General features: G+C 55.0%; 2 protein-coding genes across 4 annotated transcripts in view; one reads left to right on the top strand and one right to left on the bottom strand.

The window, feature by feature from the left end:
- Window positions 1-2,809: 2,809 nt before the first annotated feature.
- On the top strand, window positions 2,810-9,610 carry CPXM1 (carboxypeptidase X, M14 family member 1). 2 transcript variants are annotated; one of them, XM_047069116.1, is made up of 14 exons: window positions 2,810-2,981; window positions 4,367-4,528; window positions 4,749-4,858; window positions 4,983-5,122; window positions 5,225-5,315; window positions 5,936-6,086; window positions 6,172-6,260; window positions 6,621-6,744; window positions 6,828-7,024; window positions 7,105-7,284; window positions 7,368-7,443; window positions 7,848-7,987; window positions 9,094-9,196; window positions 9,297-9,610. In XM_047069116.1, the coding sequence occupies exons 1-14, from the start codon at window positions 2,810-2,812 to the stop codon at window positions 9,536-9,538; spliced, it is 1,977 nt and encodes a 658-aa protein (XP_046925072.1). In that variant the 3' UTR covers window positions 9,539-9,610. The 2 variants fall into 2 exon arrangements, with proteins under 2 accessions (XP_046925072.1, XP_046925071.1); XM_047069115.1 differs by having other exon boundaries at window positions 7,368-7,665.
- Window positions 9,611-21,113: 11,503 nt separating this feature from the next.
- EBF4 (EBF family member 4) overlaps window positions 21,114-25,105 on the bottom strand; it is a 58,711-nt gene continuing 54,719 nt past the window's right edge. For both annotated transcript variants that reach the window (XM_047068906.1, XM_047068907.1), the window contains 2 exons: window positions 22,906-23,103; window positions 21,114-21,184 (listed from right to left, as the gene is read on the bottom strand). In XM_047068906.1, coding sequence (XP_046924862.1) covers window positions 21,114-21,184; window positions 22,906-23,103 — 269 coding nt within the window. The remainder of the gene's footprint in view (window positions 21,185-22,905; window positions 23,104-25,105) is intronic.

The following is a 25,105-nucleotide window of genomic DNA, read 5'->3' as shown; positions in this document are numbered from 1 at the left end:
TACACAGATACTTTTTTAGTATTTATTTTTGAGAGAGAGAGAGAGAGAGAGCGCGCACATGAGTAGGGGAGGGTCAGAGAGAGAGGGAGACACAGATTCCAAAGCAGACCCCCAGGCTCTGAGCAAGCTGTCAGCCCAGAGCCCCACGCGGGGCTCGAACCCACAAACCGCAAGATCGTGACCTGAGCCGAAGTTGGGCGCCCAACCAACTGAGCCACCCAGGCGCCCCTACACAGATACTTTTTGAGCACTGACTAGGGACCAGGTGCTGTTCTAGGTCCTGAGGTGCAGCTTTGAACATATGGGTACAAGAAGCTCTTCTGGAGTGTGGCTTATCTTTGCTGGGGGGTGGGGACCCACACAGTGAACACATAACAAAACAAGATCATCTCAAAATGTTGAGTTGCCTTGAAGACAATAATAAACCAGGGTGAGAGGATAGAGTGGGTGTGGAGGATGGGGCTTGCTTTCATCAGAATGGTCAGCAAAGGCTTTTGGAAACAGGTGACACTGAAAAGCAATCTGTAGAATGAGGATGCGAATTTGGTGAACCAGTGCAAAGGCCCTGAGGCTGGATGGGCCTGATGTGTTGGAGGGACTGTTAGAATGCCAGTGTGGCTGGAGGAATATGAGCTAGAGGAGCCCAGGGTGATGAGAGGGGAAAGGTGTGGGTAGGGAAGAGCGTTGTCAGAAGGGCCTGGCCGGTGAAACCCCTAGGGACTTAAGGCAGGAGCAAATTGACCAAATTTTTTTTTTTTTTTAATTTTAAGGGAAGGAGGGAGGGAGGGAGAGAGACAGGGAGAGAGAGAGAGAGAGAGAGAGAGAGAGAGAGAGAGAGAGAACACAGTGGGGGAGGGGCAGAGAGAGGGAGAGAGAATCCCAAGCATTCAGTACCAATCCCTAGGTGGGGTTCGAACTCCCTAACCATGAGGTCATGACCTAAGCCAAACCAACAGTTTGACGCTTCACCCACTGCACCACCCAGATGCCCCAGAACTTGCCCCGATTTAACTGTAGGTGGGAGCCTCAGAAGGCTGAGATGTCCTAGTTGGGTGGCCCCTCACACCCGTCTATCAAACTTGGGTGGGGTTGGGGTTAGAGACAGAGAAGTGGCCAGATTGGGCTTTGGAGGAAGAGGGAGCAGCCCTCAGGACCTGTTCAGACCCACTTCTAGCTCCACGGGAGCCTGTCCTTATCTCCCATGACAAAGAAGCCTCAGCGTATAGTACTGTCTTTCTGCCCCTGATCCGGCCAGCCCTGTGCCTCAGGAACCCTTGGCTTTGGCGCCTTTCCTTGAGTTTTTCTAATCCCCCTTTGGTGCCTGGGACCCAGCAGTGTTTCCCAGGCGGGACGCTCCAAGGCAGAAGTGAGGCCGTGCGGGCTCTGACCCGGTTACTCCCGTTCTGGGGTCTCTCTACCCAGAATGCTTGGGTTGGGGCAGATGCCTTGAGGCGCTCCAGGACTCGCTTCTGCGTTGGTGCTGGGTCAGTTCCAGGGGTACAGTGGGGTATTTCTTGGGAGGGATCATGGGAGACTGGGCCGCCAGAATGGTTTGGGGGTGATACAAAGTGTTTATATAGATAGAGGCCCTGCAAAAAATATTTGCTCAGGGCGGCACGCACTCCAGAGGATTCCTGGCCACCTCTGGGCATCGCTTCTTAGGTGGGGATGGCAGTATCTCCCTGGCGGGCTCCTTGCAAAGACAAAACACTGCCCAGAGGAGCACAGTGGACGCATTTCCTTCCTTCTGGGAGGCGATCTGGTGTGGGGGAATCAGAGGGGGCTGGGGAGCGGGAATGGGAAAGGGCCTGCGCTCTGGAATCCCGGGATCCGGGGCAACCAGCCAGCAAGAGACCCCGGGCTGCTGGCCCCCGGAAGGACACTGAGGTGGCGGTGGGGAAGGCAGCAGGGAGGGCCGGACGCGCGCGCATCAAGCCTCGGCCCCTCCACCCACGGCCCCAGCCCGCTGGGTATCGGCTCCCGCTCCTCTCCTCGGATTATGTAAGCCCAGAACGTGGCAGCCGGGTGAGCAAAGGAGTAGGGGAGGGCAGGGGGAAGGAAGAGAGAAGAGAGGCGGGGCCGGAGAAGGGGATGGCGGTGGGAAGCACCGCCTCTGGTTGGGCCCCTCGAGTGGTCTTTCGGAAAGATTCCCGGAGGGCTAGTCCTCCCCCCACCCCCGCTCCGCCCCCGCCCCACCCCGCGCCTTAGTTTACCCCCCCCCCCCCGTCTTTCTGTCCCATCCACCCTGGCAGGGGGTTTTCTGATTCTGGGTGGATTTCCCTCTCGGGTAGCAGTTTCCTCCCCAAAGTTCTCAGCTTTTCTGCCTTGGCCAAGTCAGTTGGGCGCTCTGAGCCTCAGTTTACCAGTTTGTAAAATAAGGTTTGATCGAGAGGCCACGTGCAAAGCGCCTGGCACAGTGTGTGACGCCAAGTAGGTGCCCACTGTGGGGCGGGCGCCTCACAGGATTTAGTGGGATCAGAGGTGCCGAGGGGCTGTACAAACCCCAGAGGGCAGCGCACCAGCCGGGCGGGTGAGCTCGGGACGGCCGGAGGGGGCGGGGCAGGGTCGGCGGGTGCGGAGACCCGCGGCGGCCGCTCCGGGGTCTGTCGCTGGAGCACCGCCCGGGCCCTGCCCTGCCCACCCCTCCCCTCCCGGGTCCCAGGCCCGCGGGCGTGCGGTGGGCGGGCCGGAGGCGCAGGGGGCGTGCGGCGGCGGCAGGAAGGGGCGGGGGGCTCCCGAGCGCCCGGCAGGAAGAGACAAACCCACCGACCGCAGCAGGCCCCGCGCATCCGCACCTTTGGACTCAGCCATGTGGGGTCTCCTGCTCGCCTTGGCCACCTTCGCGCCTGCCGTCGATCTGGGTCTGGGGACGCCCGGCGCCTCCGGGCTGGGCCTCGCGCCGCCCGCTACCACCAAGGCCCCGGTCTCGACCCTGGCCCCGAGTAGCAACCCGGCACAGCAGCCCTCGGGGAAGAATAACGGTGAGCGCCCGGACCGAGGGCCCGCTTCTCGGGCTAGTCGGTCACCCTACTCTCCCGTCCACTGTGTGCCGACCCTTCCCCAACACACACACACACACACACGCACGCACGCACACACACACTCACGCTCACACACTCCCTGCCTGGAGCTTGTGTGCCGACCCTTCCCCAGCGCGCGCGCGCGCGCGCGCACACACACACACACACACACTCTCTCTCTCCTTCCTTCCTTCCTCCCTGCCCCTTGTTACGGCTGCTGACTCAGCAGCCCTAGTTCCCGGCCAGACCAAGTCAGCGGTCCTGGGACTGGAGCCAGTAGGAGGTTGCCTCTTTCAGCCCCAAACCTTCCCTTTTCACAGATGAGAAAACTGAGACCGGAGCCAGCAGAAGGGGAGAAAGAGGGACAGACAAAAGCACCGAGACTAAATGGTGCAGAATTAGACTTAGGGCAGAGAGAGCTTAAGGGCAGGGGCTGGAAGGAAAGGAGGAGAGCAAGGCTGGGAGAGTGCTTTTTGCTGAGGCTGCCTGGAGGATAGGGGCACCATCAGGGGAAGGGGAGAGGCAGGCTGCCCGACTTCCTGACTTTTCAGAAGTGAGTAGGTAGAGGAGGAAGTCAAAGGGATGGCCCCCAGGAGGGCTTCTCAGAGGAGGCAAAAGAAACTGGGTCCTGAAGGGTGGATATCTCTGAATTAGGAAGAGCCAAAAAGAGAGAGCAGCGAAGAAGAAACAGTATGTGGAAAGGCATGGGTCACCAGATAGGAAAATGTACAGCCCGTTCTGGAGGTACCTGGAGAGCCTGCGTGGGTGCGTGGGGAGCTAGTGGCATCTACCGTGTTCCAGGCCCTGTGCTGAGGGCGAGCAGGACACAGGCCAGCCCTGGAAAGCCTGAGCACCCAGACAAACATGAATCTGAGGACGGAACATCTCAGCCCAGAGGGCAGATGCAGCGATAAAGGCAGCACGGAGGCTTTGGAGCATGAGACTAAGTCTGGAGCTGAGGAAGGCTCCTGGGCTGAAATTCAAAGAATGGGAGTTAGGCAATGAGATCAGGGGTGGGGGACGGTGCGATGGAGAGGGTCAGCCCAGGCAAAGGCCTGGAGATAAAGAACTAAACTCAGCTCTTTGGAGCAACCAAATAGTTCCCAGTGGCTGGGTGTAGCTCTCCATTGGGGAGGGTCAGCGATGAGGCTGGCCAAACACGTAGTCACGTCAAGAAGGAGAAGAAGCCAAGAACGTGCCGGGAGAGGCAGGTGGGGGTCAGACTTCAAGTCCATGCTAAGGTCTTTAGATACTTAAGGCTGGGGGTGGGGTGCTGCTAGGGGCTTGCATGCTTCTTGGGCTGGCAGACCACTCCATCTGCCCTGATGTGCCTCCCTGGTCCCCAGGGACCTCAGAACAGCACGTCCGGATTCGCTTCGTCAAGAAGAAAAAGGTCATTATAAAGAAAAGAAAGAAGCTAACTAGACCCAGACCGCTGGTGACTACCGGGCCTCCAGTGATCACCACCCCTGCGGGAGCCCTTGACCTCCCAGAGGAGAAGGAACCAGGTACTGCCCTTCCGGGGGGCCCTGCCCAAACTTGCAGCCCATGGGCCACATACTGACGTCATCTTTGGCCTCATGGGCAAAGGCATGGCCCCAGCTCGCCCAGCACATGGGCAAGCGTAGGCTCGGCTTCCTACCTGCCCTGACCACTCTCTCTCTCTCTCTCTCTCTCTCTCTCTCTCTCTCTCTCTGGTCCTGTTTCACTGCTCTGTCCCTGCCCCAGGCTGCCCCCCTTTGGGCCTGGAGTCCCTGCGAGTTTCAGATAGCCAGCTCGAGGCATCCAGCAGCCAGTCCTTTGGTCTTGGACCACACCGGGGACGGCTCAACATCCAGGTCAGCAGTCCTGGGTCCAATTAGGGCAACCCCTAGGAACTTCTTCCCTGCGCCTCCCCAAGCACCATCCTGGCCCACCCTATACTGTCCACCTGGGTCTGATGGCCATGTCCTGTGCCCACAGTCAGGCCTGGAGGATGGTGATCTCTATGATGGGGCCTGGTGTGCTGAGCCTCAGGATGCTGAGCCGTGGCTTCAGGTGGATGCCAGGCACCCCACCCGCTTCTCGGGCATTATCACACAGGGCAGGAACTCTGTCTGGAGGTGAGGCAGGCTAGCCCAGTCCAGGAAGTCACGGGCAGACTCGGGAGGGTTGGGGTGGGAGTCCTGAGGCCACGGAGGATCTCTCCCGACCTCTCCTGCCAGGTACGACTGGGTCACATCATACAAGGTCCAGTTCAGCAATGACAGCCGGACGTGGTGGGGGAGCAGGAACCGTAGCAGTGGGATGGATGCGGTAAGTGGTCCCATGGGGGCTGAGCCCCACTGTAGGGTACTAGGCTGGGCTGGGGCTCCTCTGAGGTCAAGGAACAGACGCCCACTCAGCATCCCAGGAGAAAGGGGGTTGTTGTCAAGATGTGTGGCACCCACCAGGCAGCCTTGGGGCCAAGCTGCTTTGGAATATGCCTACCTCCTCCCCAGATACTTTCTCCACGGGGTCGGTCCGCTTCATGCTGTAGCTTCCTGCTGGAACACCCTTTCTGGTCGATGGGCCTCAGACCCTTGCGCCACTTCTCACCTCCCCGCCGCTCTGGCTTTCCCATCTCACGGACCCCTTTTTATACCAGGCTACAGTGTGGGGCCTGGTCAGCTTTGGGACTGGCTGTTCCTGAGCGATGGGGCCATATTGGTCTAATAAGCTGCGACCCAGCCAGAAAGCATGGTTGCCTAGAGCGGCCTGTTGGCAGGGGGTAGGAGGGGTGGGCGGGTGCTCTTTGTTTGACAGAGAGTGCAGGTCTCCAGGCAAGCCCGCCAGGGTGGGTTTGGTGGTGAGCTCGGAGGCCTGAGCTCCTTCTCTGCTTCCGGGCCAGGCTGCTGGGGTTTGAGCAGTCCCATTAAAGGACTCGATGCCCCCAGGTATTTCCTGCCAATTCAGACCCAGAGACACCGGTGCTGAACCTCCTGCCTGAGCCCCAGGTGGCCCGCTTCATTCGCCTGCTGCCCCAGACCTGGCTCCAGGGAGGCGATTCCTGCCTCCGGGCAGAGATCCTGGCTTGCCCTGTCTCAGGTGGGCAGTCGGACAAGGGCTGGATGAGCAGGGTGAAAACCTCCGCCGTGGACTCCCCCTTGACCGTGAATTCATTCTCCACCAGATCCTAACGACCTATTCCCTAAGGCCCCTGCACTGGGATCCTCTGATCCTTTGGACTTCCGGCATCACAATTACAAGGCCATGAGGAAGGTCAGACATGAACTCCTATGACCCAGGAGGGAGGAGCTGCCTAGCTCAGGTCCCCTTCCCACCAGGGCATAACCTGCTATGACTGTCCTCATGTCCCCACTCCCCCTACTGTCTCACCCTTCTCGCCCGTTGACCCCTAAACTCTGCCCCAGTTTCCTTTGCTGTGGTTATTTCCCTCATCCTAACCCTTCCTTCTGGTCTGCTATTGCTCTGGTCCTATTCGGTGCCATGGTGCCCCATCTGTGTGGGCCACCGCTGGTTTTTGTGAGCCCTTCCATGGCCTCATGTGGTCTGACCCTTGGGTCTAATCCTCCCGTGCCCCATGCCGTGCTATACTCTGCCCCCGCCCACCCCCCCCAGCTGATGAAGCAGGTGAACGAGCAGTGCCCCAACATCACCCGCATCTACAGCATTGGGAAGAGCCACCAGGGCCTGAAGCTGTACGTGATGGAAATGTCGGACCACCCTGGCCAACATGAGCTGGGTACTGGCAGGTTCTGGGCAGGGAGAGGTAGGCACAGGGAAGGGTTGTGGGCGCGAGCCCACGTGGAGCCCCTGTGTTCCCAGGAGAGCCTGAGGTGCGCTATGTGGCCGGCATGCATGGGAATGAGGCCCTGGGGCGGGAGTTGCTCCTGCTTCTGATGCAGTACCTGTGCCGTGAGTTCCTGCGAGGGGACCCGCGGGTGACCCGGCTGCTCACCGAGACACGTATTCACCTGCTGCCCTCCATGAACCCTGATGGTTATGAGACTGCCTTTCGCCGGGTAGGCCGCCTGGCATGAGGGTCACCCCGCTCCTTCTGCCCTGATGCCTGCTTGGCTTGAACAGGCCCCTTCCCTGGCAGGGCTCGGAGCTGGTAGGCTGGGCAGAGGGCCGCTGGAACCAGCAGGGCATTGACCTTAACCATAATTTTGCTGACCTCAACACACCGCTGTGGGAAGCAGAGGATGACGGGCTAGTGCCTGACACCGTCCCCAACCATCACCTGCCACTGCCCACTTACTACACCCTGCCCAACGCCACCGTGAGTCTTCTGGGGAAGTGGTGGAGGATCGTCGGGGGGCTCTTGTCTCTGTCTCCCACATCACCCCACCTGACCCTGTCTAGGTGGCTCCCGAAACGCGGGCAGTGATCGAGTGGATGGAGCGGATCCCCTTTGTGCTGAGCGCCAACCTCCACGGGGGTGAGCTCGTGGTGTCCTACCCGTTCGACATGACTCGGACCCCGTGGGCTGCCCGTGAACTCACGCCCACCCCGGATGATGCCGTATTCCGCTGGCTCAGCACCGTCTATGCTGGCACTAACCGGGCCATGCAGGACCCAGACCGCCGACCCTGCCACAGCCAAGACTTCTCCTTGCACGGCAACATCATCAACGGCGCTGACTGGCACACAGTCCCTGGGAGTATGTGCCTCACGGTAGAGTTAGCCCTGGCCCCAGAACCCTGTCCCCGTGAGACAGTCTGCTCGGTCCGCATAGAGCAGCGGTGTTGACCATCCCTCCGGGAAGTGTCTCACAGAGGAGGGCTACCAGGCGGGCAGGGCTCCCTTCCCCCACTTAGGCTCCAGTATCCATGGCCACCCTAGGTATGAATGACTTCAGCTACCTGCACACCAACTGCTTTGAGGTCACCGTGGAGCTGTCCTGTGACAAGTTTCCTCACGAGAACGAGCTGCCCCAGGAGTGGGAGAACAACAAAGATGCCCTCCTCACCTACCTGGAGCAGGTTGGATCCGAATCCCCCCCGACCCTGGCCTGCCGTGGTCTGCTGTCCGTGTAGGGTTGCAGCTCCCACCAGGGGGGGCCTTCCAGGGTCCGACCGGACGTGCTGACTCACAGAGGCCTTGGGTCACACTTGGTATCAGATTGACCTGGAGGGTTAGAGCACTGAAAGCACAGTCTGCCGGCAGGGCAGCATCAGACATCATTAGCCGGGAGGTGTAGACCGCATAGCAGTATAGACCCGGGTCCCCAGAGCTGTCCCAGAGCTGTCTTAGGAGAGCTGTTCTCAGAAAAGACCCATTATTCAAGTGCAGGGGGTGTCCTGGCATAGGCGCATCGCATCCCACAGGAACTATATCCCTTGTGATGGCTCTGTGAGTATGGTTTCCAAAGGTTCCAAAATGACAAGCCCTATGTCAAGGGTCGCTGAACTTGGGGAAACCCAAAGATGAGCCTTCCTACCAGGTGTTTGTAGTTCTCCCAGTCCAGATGCATTTTATCCATCAGGAGTTTTTTTATTTTATTTTTATTATTTTTTTATTTTTATTTTATTTTTTTAACGTTTATTTATTTTTGAGACAGAGAGAGACAGAGCATGAACGGGGGAGGGACAGAGAGAGAGGGAGACACAGAATCAGAAGCAGGCTCCAGGCTCTGAGCCATCAGCCCAGAGCCCGACGCAGGGCTTGAACTCACGTACCGCGAGATAGTGACCTGAGCCTAAGTTGGATGCTTAACCGACTGAGCCACCCAGGCACCCCCTTTTTTTAAAAAAACGTATATTTATTTTTGAGAGAGAGAGCATGCATGTGAGCAGTGGAAAGGCAGAAAGAGGGGGACAGAGGATCCAAAGTGGGCTCTGTGTTGAGAGCAGAGAGCCCGATGTGGGGCTTGAACGCACGAACTGAGAACGTGACCTGAGCCGAAATTGGACGCTTAACCGACTGAGCCACCCAGGTGCCCCCATCAGGAGTTACTTTTACCAGGGTATTGCCACCTAGGAACATAGACATGCCATCTTCAAGTCTGCCGTGAACAGAGCTGGAAAATGAGGTGAAGGTCACACCTCACGCAGAAAGAAAAGGGTTTTGATAGCCTTTTCCCGCACAGGTGCGAGTGGGCATTGCAGGAGTTGTGCGGGACAAGGACACAGAACTCGGGATTGCCGATGCTGTTATTTCTGTGGACGGGATTAACCACGATGTAACGACAGGTGTGTCGGGGAGGGGATGGCGGAGGGGGATGGAAGGCCTTTAGGCAGGGTCAGAAGCTGAGGATCACTGGATCCTCATCGTGACCTTCACTCTTGTCAGCATGGGGCGGGGATTACTGGCGCCTGCTGACCCCAGGGGACTATATGGTGACCGCCAGTGCTGAGGGCTATCACTCAGTGACGAGGAGCTGCCGGGTCACCTTTGAAGAGGGCCCAGTGCCCTGCAATTTCCACCTCACCAAGACTCCCAAACAAAGACTTCGAGAACTGCTCGCCTCCGGGGCCAAAGTGCCCCCAGACCTTCGGAGGCGTCTGGAGCGCCTGAGGGGACAGAAGAATTAACACCTCCAGGTGAACAGCCCCAGAGCCTTGGGCAGGCTGGACCTGTCCAGAACTGAAAGCGGGAGGGACAGAGTGGGGGGAGAGGTGCTGAGGCTCATTAAAGCTACTTGGTACCTCAGGCAGCCTTCCTGCGGTCTCTGTGTCCCAGGTCCCGCCCCTGGGCCAGGCCTCGGCTTCCCCTCCTCCCCGATCCTAGTCCACACACGCTGGCAGGCTCTCATCAGATGACTTCTGGAGAAATGGTGTGGAAAGAGGATCCCGCCCGGGTTCTTGAACCTAGGGCTTGCCAGAGCAACTCCTCCATCAGTCAGCTTCTGCAGCAGGAACCATTGCAGTGCTCAGACCCAAGCAAGCATGCATGCAAGGCGTCAAGGATAAACAGTGCCCTCCCAGCCTCCTGGGGCTCACCGTCAAGAGAGGGGACAGTGTGGCACGGTGCGGGCCATGCTGTGGGAGCACAGATGGGATTACATACGTGGGTGTGAAATATGGCAGCGCAGTTCGGCAGGAACTCAAAAGGTCAAGGATGCAACAGATGGGAAGGTTCTCGGAGGTTACATGGGAGGCGGCCCAAGTGTGGGGTTTGGACCGAGAGCTCCAAGGAGAGACAAGACGAGGAAGACAGAACAGCGGGGGACATTAGAATTTGCTCCACCAGCCCTCTTTGGAGGGTGTTGGTAAATGACAAGATTTGATCCGTTTCCTTCAGACTGAAGGGCAAATTATGTGTCAGTCTTGCGAGGGAAATAGCCCGCTTAGGTATTTTAAGCAGAGGAAAATTTAATGCTGGGCATTGGCTATAAAGGTTTTGGAAGAGCTGGATGAGAAAAAGAGAGAAAGGAGTTTTACCTGAAAATCAGGCCACTTACCGTTTGCAGCCACTTTGCCATGATCACTTGTCATGGCTCGAGGCTGAAGCAGAATAATTTCTTCCTTCCTTCCACTTTCTAATCTCCAACCTCCAAAATCCACTGGCAAAATCTAACTGTAACTGGGGCGCCCGGCTGGCTCAGTCAGTGGAGCGTGCAACCCTTGATCTCGGGGTGTTGAGTTCCAGCCCCATGTTGGGCGTAGAGATTACTTAAAGAAATAAAATGTTCAGAAAAATCTAACTGTGCCCTAGCTTGCAAAGAAACCCACAAAATGTAGTTTCCAGGCGCCCCCGCCCTGCAGTTCAGAGAAGAGCTTGTAAGGGGCAATTACTAACGTGTAGATTCAACACAAAGACATCCATATAGCCTTCCGTTAGGCAAGCTGTGCCTTAGTGTGGGCTGTTGTATTGTCTCTGTTTCTAGAGCTGTTTCCGCCCCTCATATTTTCTTTTAACAAAATGCTTATTTATTTTTGAGAGAGAGAAAGAGAAAGCATGGGGGAGGGCAGAGGGAGACAGATCTGGAACCGGTTCTTCAGTGTCAGCAGTGAGCCCGATGCAGGGCTCCCAACTCACAAACCGTGAGATCATGACCTGAGCCGAGGTCACTTAACTGCCTGAACCGCCCAGGTTTGGCACCCCAAGCCTCTCGTATTTTCAGTCTCAGATCACCGGGAGGAATTCAGTGTCACAGGTCCCATCTCCCTGCTCCCCACCGCCAGCATCATCTTTTTCCCAAAACAAGAAGAGATGGTTTTTATTCGTCGAAGCTGAAGATACATAATGAAAAGTGCACTTAAGAGCCCAGCTTATTGGCTGAGTGGTTTACAAGACGGGACTCAACTCTAGACTATAATAAACTCACTTCCAATGTAAAGATACACGCACCTTGAAAGTAAAAGGCTGAAAAAGAGGGATGCCTGGGTGGCTCAGTCGGTTAAGCGTCCAACTTTGGCTCAGGTCATGATCTCACAGTTTGTGGGTTCGAGCCCCGCCTTGGGCTCTGTGCTGACAGCTCAGAGCCTGGAGCCTGCTTCTGATTCTGTGTCTCCCTCTCTCTCACTCTCCCCCACTTGCCCAGTGTGTGTGTCTCTCTCTCTCAAAAATAAACATTAAAAAAAAATTTTAAAAAGGTTGAAAAAGATACATTATGCAAACAATCAAAAGAAAGCAGGAGTGGCTCTTTTTTTTCCTAAAGATTTTATGTATTTATTTACATTTATTTATTTATTTATTTTGAGAGAGAGAAAGCACAAGTTGGGGAGGGGCAGAGAGAGAGAGAGAGAGAGGGAGGGAGGGAATCCCGAGCAGGATCTGCCCTGTCCATGCATAGCCTGAAACGGGGCTCGAACCCACCAACCGTGAGATCATGACCTGAGCCGAAGTGAGACGCTTAACTGACTGAGCCATCCAGGTGCCCCATGAAGATTTTATTTTTGAGTAATCTCTACACCCAACGTGGGGCTTGAACCCACAACCCCAGATCCAGCGTGCCCCGCCGACTGAGCCAGCCAGGTGCCACGGGAGCGGCTCTCTTAACGTGAGCTAAAGTTGACTTCAGGACAAAGTGACCTTTCTATATGCATTTTAGATTTAGCGGTTCGGAGGGAGAAACAGAGCAGGTTCAGTGTTTTTTGTTTTGTTTTGGAAATTGGCTCTTGAGCATGAAAAGGGAAGCAGGCCTTGATGCCAAGATGACGTCTTGGCAAGAGACTAGAGGGATAGCAAGAGTGCCAGCCCTTCCCCTCCTCTCGGGACCCACTGAAGGTCACCTGATCTGGGAGGTGGGGAAAGGAAACTGGGCCCGACCTGGGTGGGGAGGGGAAAGGACAGGCCCAAGAGGATGGGCGGCTTGCACAGGCATCTGTCCCAACAACCTGGGGCCCTGGGTCAGCAGGGCCGGTGTAGACACTACCCATCACCTCTTAATGAGTGGCTGCTCTTGAGTCAACGGCCCCACTAGCCGTGGGTCCCGCTCTGCTACAGAGTGCTGTGGGCGTCATCTGACCTTCCTGTTTGTCAACAGCCCAGGACGCTCCCCCTCTTGAGACAGAAGGGGAGTCCTTGTCACCAGAGTAGTGGTGCTCTGAAGGCCTAGCCCCTGTTCTCCAGGTGCTGGCGATGGGGATGGTGGAAGCCCTCAGTGTCACATCCAGAACCTTCTCACCAGCCGGCGCACCCATCCCTCGAGTGCAGGGCGTGTCGGCTACTGACAGCTCGTAGCTTCTCTCGAGTACTGCTCTTAGCCAAACGGGAGCCTCTTGACACTGGGGTTACATGCTTTGGCAGCCTGTAGCCGGCGACTGACTGGCACGGAGCCATCAGAGCTATCTCCTTGCCACCGAGAGGGTCCAACGTGGTGGCCTTCAAGCTCCAGAGGTCCCCATTGGGATCGTGTCAGACTCCTGCTGAGACCACATTCTTAGCTCTTTCCCCTTGCCCTCTTCTGCTCACCTCACTGCTTTTCTTCCAGAGAGCCCTTTCACCAGCACCCACGTCCCCACTTTAGCTCTGGTTCAGGGGATCCCACCCAAGGGACTAGGCTTACGGCAAGTGCTGAGTAAACGGGGGGCTCTGATGGCAGGTTACCCCCCCCGCCCCCCAGCCTGGGTTTTGCTGAAGGAATTCGAGGCCTTGCTGGGGTTCTTCCTCCCACTCTGACAGGTCTGCACATACACACATGGGCCCAGACAGCTCCCTGTGACCCCTTCCTTCCTCAACTTCTGCTCCTGAACTGCTCCCCCAAGGAAGCAGGTGTGAAGGACTTCTTTCAACCTTGAGGCTTCATTATGAGCTTCCGGTCTTCGGGTGAGACCGAGAGGGGGGGGCGTCCCTGCCTCACTCAACAAGAGGGCAGCGAGGTGCCCGGCGGTCTCGGTAACTGCTCCCGGCCCGGCCTGACCCCGTCGGGCTCCGTGCTGCGGAACGGGCCGGGGCACCGTTGAGAGGCCTGCCAAGTTTGGGCCTCCTCGGCAGCCACCCCACCACATTCCACCCGGCGGCCACAGTTTGTTTTGGCAAGGTGGCCTTCTGGGCCTGGCTCCCAGAAGGCCCCAGACAAACCAGCTTTCACCACAGAAGCCGAAGCTTGAGTCCACGCCAGCCCCAGAGTGGCCGGGCCTTCCTCCACCCACCTGAAGGTAAACTCGGATTCTGGGCGAGTGGGCGGAAGCGTGGAGGGGAGCCAGGCTCCCAGGTGAGTGGAACCCCAAGAGGGCCATTAGGGACAGGGACCCAGGCCGGGGGGGGGGGGCTTTCCTGGACTCACGGGATGGCTGCCAGACTGTGGAGCGTCCCTTGGCCACAGTGCCAGATACACGGCCCTTTGCAGCCCTGCCACGGAGATGCGTCCACGCTTCCCCTCTCCTAGTGGCTCAGGAGCTTCCTCCAGCTCCGCCGGGAGCCCTGGCAGCCCTGTCCGCCCGCCTGAGGGGTGCACTGCACAGCCAGGGCTACATCAGAAGCCGCTTTCGTTCCCAGGCTGGCAGGGGACGGATGGGGAAGGAGAGGCTTTGAAGAAACAAGATGGCAGGTTGCTGGGCCCCAAGGAACAACGAACCTGCTGAAGCATTTTTCCTTCCCCTTTTAAACACTTGGCTCCTACTCTCTCAAGGAATAAGATTACCTAAAGAATGTGCCCCCAAGATGGCCTTGTCTGTGTTATTGTCCTGGTGTGAAGCCTTTTCTGTATCTTTTGAGTCGGGAGATCTCAGGGCCCCAGGGCCCCAGGTTGTTGGGACAGATGCCTGTGCAAGCCACCCATCCTCTTGGGCCTGTCCTTTCCCCTCCCCACCCAGGTCGGGCCCAGGTCGGGGTGGGGGTGTCTGTGCAGCCAGAACCCCCTTGGCAGTCCTCGCAGCTCTAAACCCAGAACCACGCCATCTGCCCAGGGCTGCCACTCCGCTCCCCTGCAAGCCCCCTGCTTGGCAAGGCAGGGAGATTTGGGCCCCTTTCCCTTTGGGAAGTAAGTGGAGGCAGGGTCTTCTGGAAAGACGGCCCACGAGTGCCCTTCTGCAATTCCAGTAAAGGGGACCCAAAGCCAGGAGTCCAGCTAGGGAGAGACAGGTTAGAGTTGAGGTAGAATGACTTAGGGAGACATTAATTTACATGTGTTCTTTTGTGTTTGCAGCTCTGCTCCCAGAAGGTAGCATGGCAGGGTGATGTACCCCGGCGGTTTGCAGGGCTCGGCATTTTGTTTCCCAGAAGCCTATCTTCCTGAGAAATGGGGGAGGTGAGGGCCAATGAGTGCCTTCTGGGAAGAGCAGTACAGAGAGAGAGCAATGGAAGGAGAGACAGGTTGAGATTGAGACTGAGAGAGAGGGAGGGAGAGAGGTGAAAGGAGAGAGAGATTAAGATTGAGATTGAAAGAGAGAGGGAGGGAGAGAGATGAAAGGAGGGAGATTGAGACTGAGACTGAAAGAGGGAGGGAGGGAGATGAAAGGAGAGAGAGATTGAGATTGAGATTGAAAGAGAGAGGGAGGGAGAGATGAAAGGAGGGAGATTGATATTGAGACTGAAAGAGAGGGAGGGAGATGAAAGAGAGAGATTGAGATTGAGATTGAAAGAGAGAGAGAGAGAGAGAGATTAAGGGAAACAGGGGAGGGACTACCTATTAACAAATGGTATCTCCTGGGTAAAGGATGGGAGTTCACCGTCAAACGCAGAAGTAGACAGTTAATGCGATGGCTTAACATCACACATACAATGAATGCAATTCAGCACGTTAACAAAATAATGGAGAAAATCATGTGATGATCTCAAGATATGCAGAAAAGCATTTGATTAAATTAAATGATTTAAATAATTAAAAAAATTTTAAAGAAAATTAGGAATAAAAGGATATCTATAAAACCAAACATGATATTAATGATGAAAAGTCCAAGTTTGCCTTTTGAGGTCAGGAACAAAACAAAGATGTCCACTATTACTCCTTTTATTCAACAGTGAATTAAGGGTCCAACCAGTGCATTTAGGTAAGAAAAAGAAATAAGGACTGGAAATGAAGAAGTAAAACTGTCCTTTGTAGCTAAGAAAATCCAAGAAAATCTATGGATAAAGTATTCCTATATGTGAGTTACGCAAGGTTGCTGGGTATAAGGTTATTATTCAAAAATCAATTGCATACACACAACAAACAGTGAAATTAAGAAAATATTATTTATAATAGCATAAAGTAATCCAATACCGAGGAATAAATGAAAGATGTGTAAGACAGAGGCCTATAAAATATTATTAAGAGGAGTTTTAAAAGAAATAAGTGACGGAATATACAATATCCATAGATTGAAATACTCAGTATATCAAAGACATTAATTCTCCATTAACTGTTCTACAAATTTACAGATGCAATGCCAAGGAAAATTCAGCAGGTTTTTGAAATAGAAATTAATGAACTGATTATAACATTAGTATGGAAATGCAAAGGACCAAGTGTGGCCAAGATAATCATGAAGAACTAAGCTGGACAATTTGCCATACTAGATATCAAAAGTTACTATAAATCTAACGTAATTAAGATAGTGTGGTATTGGTGTAAATATAAACAAAAAGACCAGTGGATCAGAATAGAGAATCCGGAACAGACCTATACATATATGGACATTTGATTCATGATAAATTCATTTGATTCATGCACCCACTGTGGTGCAGTGGGTAACAGTTGGTCATTTCAATAAATGGAGCCGAGCCAACTAAGCATCCATACAAAAACAAACGGGACTCCTCGCTCATACCATGCACAAAAATATCTTCTTGATTTGGGGGTAGGTAAAGATTTCTTAAAAGGATACAAGAAGCGGGGGCACCTAGGTGGCTTAGTTGGTTGGGTGTCCAGCTCTTTTTTTTTTTAATGTTTATTTTGAGAGATGGGGAGGAGCAGAGAGAGAGAACCTCAAGCAGGCTCTGCACTGTCATTGCAGAGCCCCGTCCCGGGCTCGATCCCTCGAACCATGAGATCATGACCTGAGCTGAAATCAAGAGTTGGATGCTTAACTGACTGAGCCATCCATGTGCCCCAAGCACAGGACTCTAGATTTTGACTCAGATCATGATCTCACGTTTCCTGGGATCAAACCCTGAGTCAGGCTCCATGCTGAGTGTGGAGGCTGCTTAAGATTCTCTCCCTCTCTCTCTCTCTCTCTCTCCTTGTGCTCCTCCCCCTTTCATGTTTCTGTCTCTCTCTCTCTCAAAAAAAAAAAACCTACCAAAAAACAACCATAAATAAATGATTGATAACTTAGACTACATTCAGTTGAGAAGTTCTGGTCATTAAAAATCTCATAATGAGGGGTGCCTGGCTGTATCAGTTGGAAGGGCATGAGACTCTTGATCTTGGGTTGTGATGAGCCCCACATTGGGTGTAGAGATTACTTTAAGAAATTTTAAATCTCATAATGAGAGTGAAGAGAAAGAGAATGTTCAGGAAACGATAGGAGAATGAGTCCACAGGGATAGCCAATGCTGCACACTCATCAGGACCCACGTGTTGGGGGTCTTCTTGTGAACACCAGTCTTCAAGCATGGTGGCCTCAAGGAGGTGGCCCATTTCCTTCCACTGGGTGTTATTACTGCCACCGAATGGTAGCAGAGGAAGGAAGGTCAAGGGTATAGGTGCAAAGGCGTGAGTAGGGAGGCAGGAGGGGCCACCCTAGGTTAGGGGCTAGAGACTTCAGATAAACACGGTCTGTGAAGAGCCCATGAGAAAGACACTGTGATGTATGAACTTTCTTTTTTAAGTTTATTTATTTATTTTGAGAGAGAGAGAGAGAGAGAGAGAGTGAGCGGGGGAGGGGTGTAGAGAGAAGGAGAGAGAGAATCCCAGACGGGCTCCACACGGTCAGTGCAGAGCCTGGCAGAGCCCAATGTGAGGGCCGAACTCACGAACCATGAGATCATGACCTGAGCCAAAACCAAGAGTCGGACTCTTAACTGACTGAGCCACCCAGGCGCCCCTGAACTTTTTCTTATTTAGAGAAGTTATCCCAGGGAAGAGAAAAGATATGTGGGGGTCCATTCGAACCACCTCAAGGATGTTCAATGCTTACCTCATTCTAAAATTGATCACGCAGGGGCCCCTGGCAACTCAGTCAGTAAAGCGTGTAACTCTTGATCTCGGGGTTGTGAATTTGAGCCCCACGTTGGGTGCAGAGATTCCTTAAAAAAATAAACTCTTTAAAAAATAATAATAAAATAAAATTGACCATGCAGTGGGAAAACAGACCTTAGAGGTTACTCTGGCCAAAGTCTTCTAGTCCATCTTCAAGGGCATGAAGCTTTATTGTTTTAGCTTTCACATTTGGATCCAGAATCCACCTAGAATTAATTTTTGTGTATGGTGTGAGGCAGAGGTCAAGTTTAATTTTTTCATCTGAATATCCAATGGACTCAATGTCATTTATTGAAAAGACTGTCTTTTCCCCAAATGCATGGCACTTCCCGTTTTTCTGGGAGAATTTTCTTTCTGGAAGAAGAAGGGTCCTGCCAATATAGGTACAGGTGGGGAGAAGGGCATTTTGCAGAAGCCAGGAGGAGGGCTGGTCAAAGCTGCTGCCTAGCTCCGCTTGAGTCAGGGAAGCCTGTCCACAGTGGGTCCTGCCTGAGCTACACGCAGCCCCCAAGGTCGCCAGATCCCCAGGGTAGGATGCAGAACACAGCAGCTGGGTTCTGTCGGGAAACCGGTGGCAGGAAGGCAGAGAACTTCCTGGAGATGCTCCCTCTCTGAAGGGCTAGGAGTGGAGGCTGTTGGTGGCTTGCCCATATCCCTTCGGACTTATAGTCCAGTTCCGGTACCTGCTTGCAACATCCTACAACAAAAGCCTAACTGGTGGCTTTTTCTGTGCAGATGGGAGGACAGGCCAGAAGTGTCAGAGGGGCAATCTCCTGGGAGCAGGCCTCAGGCAATTGCACAGGAGGCCTGGAGGATCAGTATCCCAGATTCTTTGCCACTCAGGTGGGAAAGCTCTGAGTTGTGTTCTACGCTGTCTCCCAGAGTTCTCCAGCAGGGCACTTGTCTCAGGTTCTGCTTCTAAGGGAACCCAAACTAAGACAAGTGGGAAAGAACATCATATCAGCCTGGGCCGCTGTAACGAAAAACCATAGACCGAGGGGCTTAAACAACAGAAATATATTTTCTCGCAGTTCTGCAAGTTAGAAGTCCCAGATAAAGGTGTCAACTGATTTAGTTCCTGGTGATTTATAAGACATCTCTTTGTGTCTTATAGATGGATACCTCGCTGTGTCCTCACATAGTGGGGAGAGAGAACTCCGGAGTCTCTTCCCCTTCATACAAGGACACCAGTTCTGTCAGGTCAGGGCCCCACTCTTCCAACCTTACTTAACCTTAATCACCTCCTTAAAGGTTCTACCTACAAATACAACACATGGAAGGAGGGGTTGGGGCTTCAGTGTACGAATTTTGGAAGGACACGATTCAGTCCAAGGCAAAAGCATCGTTGATTTAGAACTGCCTGCTGCACGGGAGGGAGTGGGCAGTGTTTCATTTGGATGGGGGCCTGAGCACAGTGTTGAGGTCTTTGAGGACAGATAACCCATGTCATTTATATCAACCACAGAACTGGAGTGTGACCACCATCCAGTCACCACCTTCGTCCAGTGCAGATTACAGTTCTGCTGGCGTCCAGCCTGCGAGGGCCTGGGGCAGTGGGAACCGCTTGGAGCCTGATTGGAGCAGGGCCTGGGCTGGCAGGCTTTAGGGTTCTGCAACACGGGCTGGGAGCAGAAGTGAGGGGGAGGCCAGGTGAGCACTGAGATGACCAGAAGGCTACCCCTGTCATGGGCCTGTCATGGGTGAGATGAATCCCCAGGTATTGGCCAAGAACACAAGGGAAGGGAGTGAAGGTCTCTGAATGCCATGAACACCCCATCCGCCTTGGCAAGGGTTTGTCCAGAAGACTGCAGGGCCCGTGGGCTGGGGAAGGACAGCGTTTCCAGAGGCCAGAGCCCAGGAGTACACCCATGAAGAGAGTAAAGCCTGAGGCCTGAAGATGGATGTTGGGCTCCCTGGACAGTGGGTCAAAAAAAAATGGCTTCCAGAGTCAGACAGCTAGACCTGTGGGATCTAGGGGACACATCTCAGGGAATGGCGGGAATTCATCCTAGGAGGGGTAAATGAGCCTGGGCATCTTCCCACTTTACTATCCCTCCTCCCAAACTCTGAGATAGGAGAGCCAAGGGTGCCTAAGCTTGGGGAGGGGGGTGATTGGGACTTGCTCAAAGAGGCAACCTCAGGACCAAATCTTCCCTACCCTGCCCTGCCCCAGGGAGGCCCTGCCACCTCCATTCAGAATGGATCTCGCTTCTGACCTTGGTACAACTGAGCAGTGTTTGGTCTGCTCTGCTCTGGTTCCCAGGAAGTCCTCTGACAATCCCTGCCTTGGTCCTGGCCAGACAGCTGGGGGTACCGAGTTTTCAGTGGCCAGATCGTGCTCCTCACCTAAGCTCTTGAGGCGGAGCCCGTGTCCTAAGTCCTCAGGCCTGTTAGCCTGCCCACCACCCCCACCAATACCTGAGAGCACACACGGGTTACTCAGTTGAACGCTGGGGCTGTTGAAGAAGCCCAAGGTTCAAGAAGGCTGCACGGGGACACGGCTGGGAGGGGCCCCAGGAGAGCTACAGAACCACTGAGAAAAGCAGACCCACGCCAAGGAAGCAGGCAAGAGAGGCCGGGCGGCCACCTGCATCTGTGTTTATTGTTCTGATTTCTCCAACCCCAGCAGAGCAGAATATGAGGCCGGTGGCAGCGAGGCCCATTCCATGGTGCTATGAGGCCGGCCAGAGTCATGTGCGTGTGGGGCCAGAGTCCACAAGACAGCCACTGGAAGGAAGACCCACAATTCGGGGGGCTTGGCACTCCCTCTTCGGCACCCTCCACGCCAGAAGCCCCCAGTGGGATTGGTAAGGTGGCAAGCATGAGTGTGCAGGCCTCAGAGGGAGCAGCCACGGGGGTCGAGCAGCCACTGGAAGCTCCATGGGAGCCTGGGCAGGCCTCCTGAGGCCACTGGGCACCACCCTTTGCCCCGGAGAGAAGTTGGGATGCTGGGCCAGTTGTGATGGGTCAGACACCAACAGGACCTCTCCCTGAGCTGTCCTCTTCCCCACAGTCCCCATCCCCGGCTCCTGCCACCTGATGGTCTGGTCTGCACAAGGCCCATCTCTTCCAGAGGAACCGACCCAGTAAGGCCCAGCATCCCAGGACCTCGGGATGCTCTCCTGCCAAGAGCGTCAGCACAGTGCTAGGCCTTCAACCGGCCCCAAGAAGGGGAGGTGAGAGAAGCCTGTGGGGCTGGAGGCCTGAAGCACAGGGAGGCCTGTTCAGGCCCCTGGGTTGATGTCTGCCCGAAGCCCTGGCTTGGCATCTGTCTGTGCTGCCATCCGGGACATGAGTGTGAATCCCAGAGGGCCCTCCAGTCCGGGCTCGGTGGGGGCGACACCCGCAGACCTGGTGGGGAGAGGGAGAGAAGAAGGTCCTGGAAAAAGGCTGGTTGCCAGGGGACCGGAAACCACTTCTCTCCACTTGTTCAGCTTCGGCCACGGGGGGTGGGGCTGTGGGGCCCCGACAGCTGTCTAGATGGGCCCTGGAGAACGGAGACTCGGATCCCAGGTCCCCATCCTTGCAAAAGTCTTTTGGACAGAGAGTCTATCCAGGGCCAAAAGAGGAAGCAAGACTGAGCCACAGACCTACCGCGATTAGGAGTAGGCCAGGCCCTGGAGCCCCCGGGCTGAAGAGTGGAACTTGTCGGAATCTTCAAAAGGCTGGTCTGCCGTAAGCAAAGAGAGGAACTGTAAGCTCTGGGCGGTCTGGGGGCCTTATCTGCCTGTGTGCCTCTGGGCAGGGGACGGCATGCAGGGCACCGGCACTTTCTGAAGGCAGAGCTATGGGGAGCCTTGCAGGGATTCGGTCACTCCTAGTCCCGGCCTGGGGTCAGCACTGCAGACAGTTAGGTGCAGCTTGCCCTTCAGACCTCTCTCAGGGGGTGCAGCCCAAGCCCTTGCTGGCCCAACTTCCTCAATTGAAAGAGGAGACTCTGGGCTCCTCTTCCCAGCCCTGCTGCTTCCAGAGGGCCTGGGTCAAGGTGAGGAGACAGAGTGCCAGCTCAGGAAAGAGGTCAGCCCCCTGGAGTACTGACACCTAATGTGGCAGCAACATGTCTCCCTCCCGTATGCCCACAAAATTCATCACTTCGGTCACCCTCGCCCCTGCCTAAACCCCTGCCCTCCATGATCTCTCTGCTGGTAGGAGAAATCAGTGGCCCTCTTCTCCCCAACCTTCACATTTTAAGCTCCAGACACACTCAGGTTAAGAAAAATTATCTAGAGGTGCCTGGGTGGCTCAGCTGGTTAAGCCAACTCTTGACTTCAGCTCGGGTTATGATCTCATGGTTCGTGAGTTCGAGCCCCAAGTCTGGCTCCGTGCTATCAGCGCGAAGCCTGCTTGAGATTCTCCTCTCCCTCTCTTTCTGCCCCTCCCCAGCTCGTGCGTGCCCTCTCTCTCCCAAATTAAGCTTAAAAAACAATTATTCAAAACTTGGAAACAAGGCAAAAGAAAAAAAAAAAAAGACTGTGCCCTTTTAAATCATCCTAGAACATTCTCTAACGAGCCTGTCCTAAAAGTCATCTTATTCTAGGGGATGTGACTCTTCCTGACTCACTATACACTGCCGGTCAGGGCCCAGCATTGTTAAATTGGATGCTGACTTGAAGGAGATAAATGACAGATGACGACCATTTCACTAATGGCATGTGGGAGGGGTGACATAGTCTCAATTCTACATCTATAAAATGGGGGCGGGGGGCGCCTGGGTGGCTCAGACAGTTAAGCGTCCGACTTTGGCTCAGGTCATGATCTCACGGTCCATGAGTTCGAGCCCCGCGGCGGGCTCTGGGCTGATGGCTCAGACCCTGGAGCCCGCTTCGGATTCTGTGTCTCCCTCTCTCTCTGCCCCTCCCGCCATTCATGCTCTGTCTCTCTCTGTCTCAAAAATAAATAAACATTAAAAAAATTAATAAAATGGGGGCGGGGAAGCTGGGTTGAACCGTATTTAAGGTCAGTCCCCTTCCCTCCCACCAGTGACCCAGTTTCTCAGGGTGGTGTATGCTACCCTCTCGTGGACACCAGGAGGCATAGGTCAAAGGCACGCAGCCTGTGTGGGGTTTCTCCAGCTCCGAGTGTTGGGTCTTTGTTCTGTGCTCAACCAGGTGGGGATGGGGGTGGTTTCCAGACCTTCTCCAACTGAGATTCGAATCTTCTCGTTGGCCACGTGGCCAACTGGCAGTGTCAGAGTGGTGACCACCCCAAGCTATGAGGCCTAGGGAAGTGGGTTCCTGATGGACTTCCTGAGACCCTCGCAGAACTCCCTTCTCTACACCCTCCAGGGAAAACTGGCCAACCAGCCCCAGGCTCTGGTGAGATGTGGACGGAGTGGGCCCCTGAAGCCCCCCTGCTCCACCAGGCCATAGCGGGGCAGCATGGATCACCCACCTGGAAGCCCCTCTCCTTGGGCTCTGGGGCAGGCCTGGGGTGGGGAGCTGGGTGGGCGCAGCACGGGGGCGAAGGCGCTCCTCTGTTTGACAGCGGAGATCATGTTGACAGGCGAGAAGGAGAAGACGCTGGTGGTGGGGGCAGCGGCCGGGAGGGACATGGAGGAGGCAGCGGCCAGCGGGGGGCTAGAGGGCATGACTCCGGGGCGGGGCGGGGAGGGGCAGGCGCAGCAGGGAAGGCGGTGGGAGACACAACAGGGAGATAGCACCAGAGTGAGCAGCTCAGTTGGGGCCCCGGCACGGGCAGTGGGCCCCACGTGGGCTGCTGACCCAGGCACCAGGCTCAGACCTTACTGGGAGGGGGGGTGCTGTGAGGGTCCGGGGGAGACCAGTATAGGGCGGGGTCTGAAGGTAGGCTAGGTGTCTCTGGGGTCCCGGGCTAGCACTCGCCTCTCTGCGGGTTCTACAGACCCTTTCTCAGGGCTGTAAATGACAGGGCCAGACCAGCTCAAAATAAAAGCAAAACCAGAGTACTCAACAAAACCAAATATTGGGAGGTGCCCCCCAAGATGAATGATGAGGAAGTGATGGAAAAGAATAGGTCAGGGTTCCTGCTGAAAGCCACTGGGATTCTGAGATGCTAAGAAACACTCATGGACTTTGGGGTACTAAGGTTAGAGTCAAAGATCAAGGTTCACAGCAGAGCTGGGGCAAGTGGTCAGGGATGAAGTTTGGGGGTACACACAGGTTCCTGTTACAAGGCCCCCCCCCCGTAATCTCAGCTCACAATATAAGCTAACTTTCTCTACACATGTTTCCCTTCCCAACCCCTCTCCCTGCCCCCCCCCCCCCCCAGACACTTTGTTCTCTTTCGACCTAATGCAATTCCTTGTCATCTCCGGCCTGGGCCCTGGAGGCTTCCTATATCCCCCTCCTCCAACCAGTCGATTTTAAACAAAAACAGAGATCCACATCCTTGGATCTTCTTGTTCTCAACCTGCTGGCCATCCAGGGCTGTAGCCAGTTCACCTGGGAATAGCCGGGGAGCCTCCTCCTCGCAGGCTTTGCCTGCCCCTCCTTTCTGCGGCCTCCTCTCCTGGGGGCTTCTGCCCAGGGCATCTCTGGATACTCCTTTCTACATCCTCATCGGAACCCGACTCCCTGCCTCTCTCTTCTGCACACCAATAAGGCTGTGATGTGAGTGTTGTCCAAGTGGCTGGCATGGGGTGGGGGTGGGGGCTTCTCAAAAGGAACCAATAGCTTGAGAAGGCTGCCTTTGGCATCTAAGCACACCCCCACTCCCCTTTTGAAAAAGCGATGCCTTCAACAGCTGCCCCTGTTCCAAATGTCCTCAGCTTCATGGATCACCATCTTTTTAAGACAAGGCTCACTGCTAGCTGATGAGGCCCATGGAGCTCCATGAAGGGCCTGAGACGAATGCCAGAAAAATGTACTGTATCTCTCAAGGCTGGGAGCTTACAGCCACATATTGTAGTTTGGGTAGTAGTGGGATCTGTGGGTCACGCTGAGAGTTGCTGGTGGCCAAAGAGAAGACCAAGGGGAGGCCCAAGCAGACAGCCCCAGACCCTTTGGCTGGGGCAGTGCTGGATGTCATTCCAGGCATGTCCTGGCAGACTCCATGAGAATGATAGAATGATACCCCCCCCCCCGCCACCGAGCTGTGTCACATGCCACTGGGAGTGGATGGGGACATGGGTTAGTACTGGTCACAAAATGGGACCAACCCTGAGGCAAGTCCAGGGTATCCCCAGCTAATGCTGGAAGCAGGGGGTAAGCAGCCCTAGGATTCTTGATCCTCTGGATGAATGGGGGGAAACCCCATATGGGGTGGCTTCTGCCCACTGGGGCAGTGTGTTCCCCACTGCTGACTGCACTGTGAGTATGGTGGAGGGAAAGGGCTGGTATTCCAGATCCCGCCAATATGAAATTCAAAGGGCACCCAGAGAGTTTGTAAGAATGCTGTCCCAGATCTGAAGGAAGTGGGAGAGGCGGAGCCTGGCCTGAGCAGAGGTCCAGGGGAGACAGGGGTCTTAGTAGGGACAGTAGAGGTTCGTGGCCTGTGTGAACACAGACATATGGGGCTTCAGGTCCCAGAAACTGAGCCCAGGCCATCAGGAGAGTCAGGCTCAAACCCACAGCCAGAAAGAGCAGTGCCCAGGATGGAAAATCATACACTCTTT

This window comes from Lynx rufus, unplaced genomic scaffold, assembly GCF_022079265.1.
Source record: "Lynx rufus isolate CCGP_SWC_20201006 ecotype Redwood Valley unplaced genomic scaffold, mLynRuf1.p SCAF_8, whole genome shotgun sequence".
Classification (NCBI taxonomy): domain Eukaryota; kingdom Metazoa; phylum Chordata; class Mammalia; order Carnivora; family Felidae; genus Lynx; species Lynx rufus.
The sequence above is the reverse complement of the archived record's forward strand: the minus strand, read 5'-3'. Positions and strand labels throughout refer to the sequence as shown.

Excerpts from the sequence above, each read along its gene's own strand:
- CPXM1 (XM_047069115.1), top strand. The coding sequence starts at position 2,810 with ATGTGGGGTCTCCTGCTCGCCTTGGCCACCTTCGCGCCTGCCGTCGAT. Across the intron at positions 6,261-6,620 it reads ATTACAAGGCCATGAGGAAG|CTGATGAAGCAGGTGAACGA; the intron begins GTCAGACATGAA and ends CACCCCCCCCAG. Across the intron at positions 7,285-7,367 it reads ACACCCTGCCCAACGCCACC|GTGGCTCCCGAAACGCGGGC; the intron begins GTGAGTCTTCTG and ends GACCCTGTCTAG.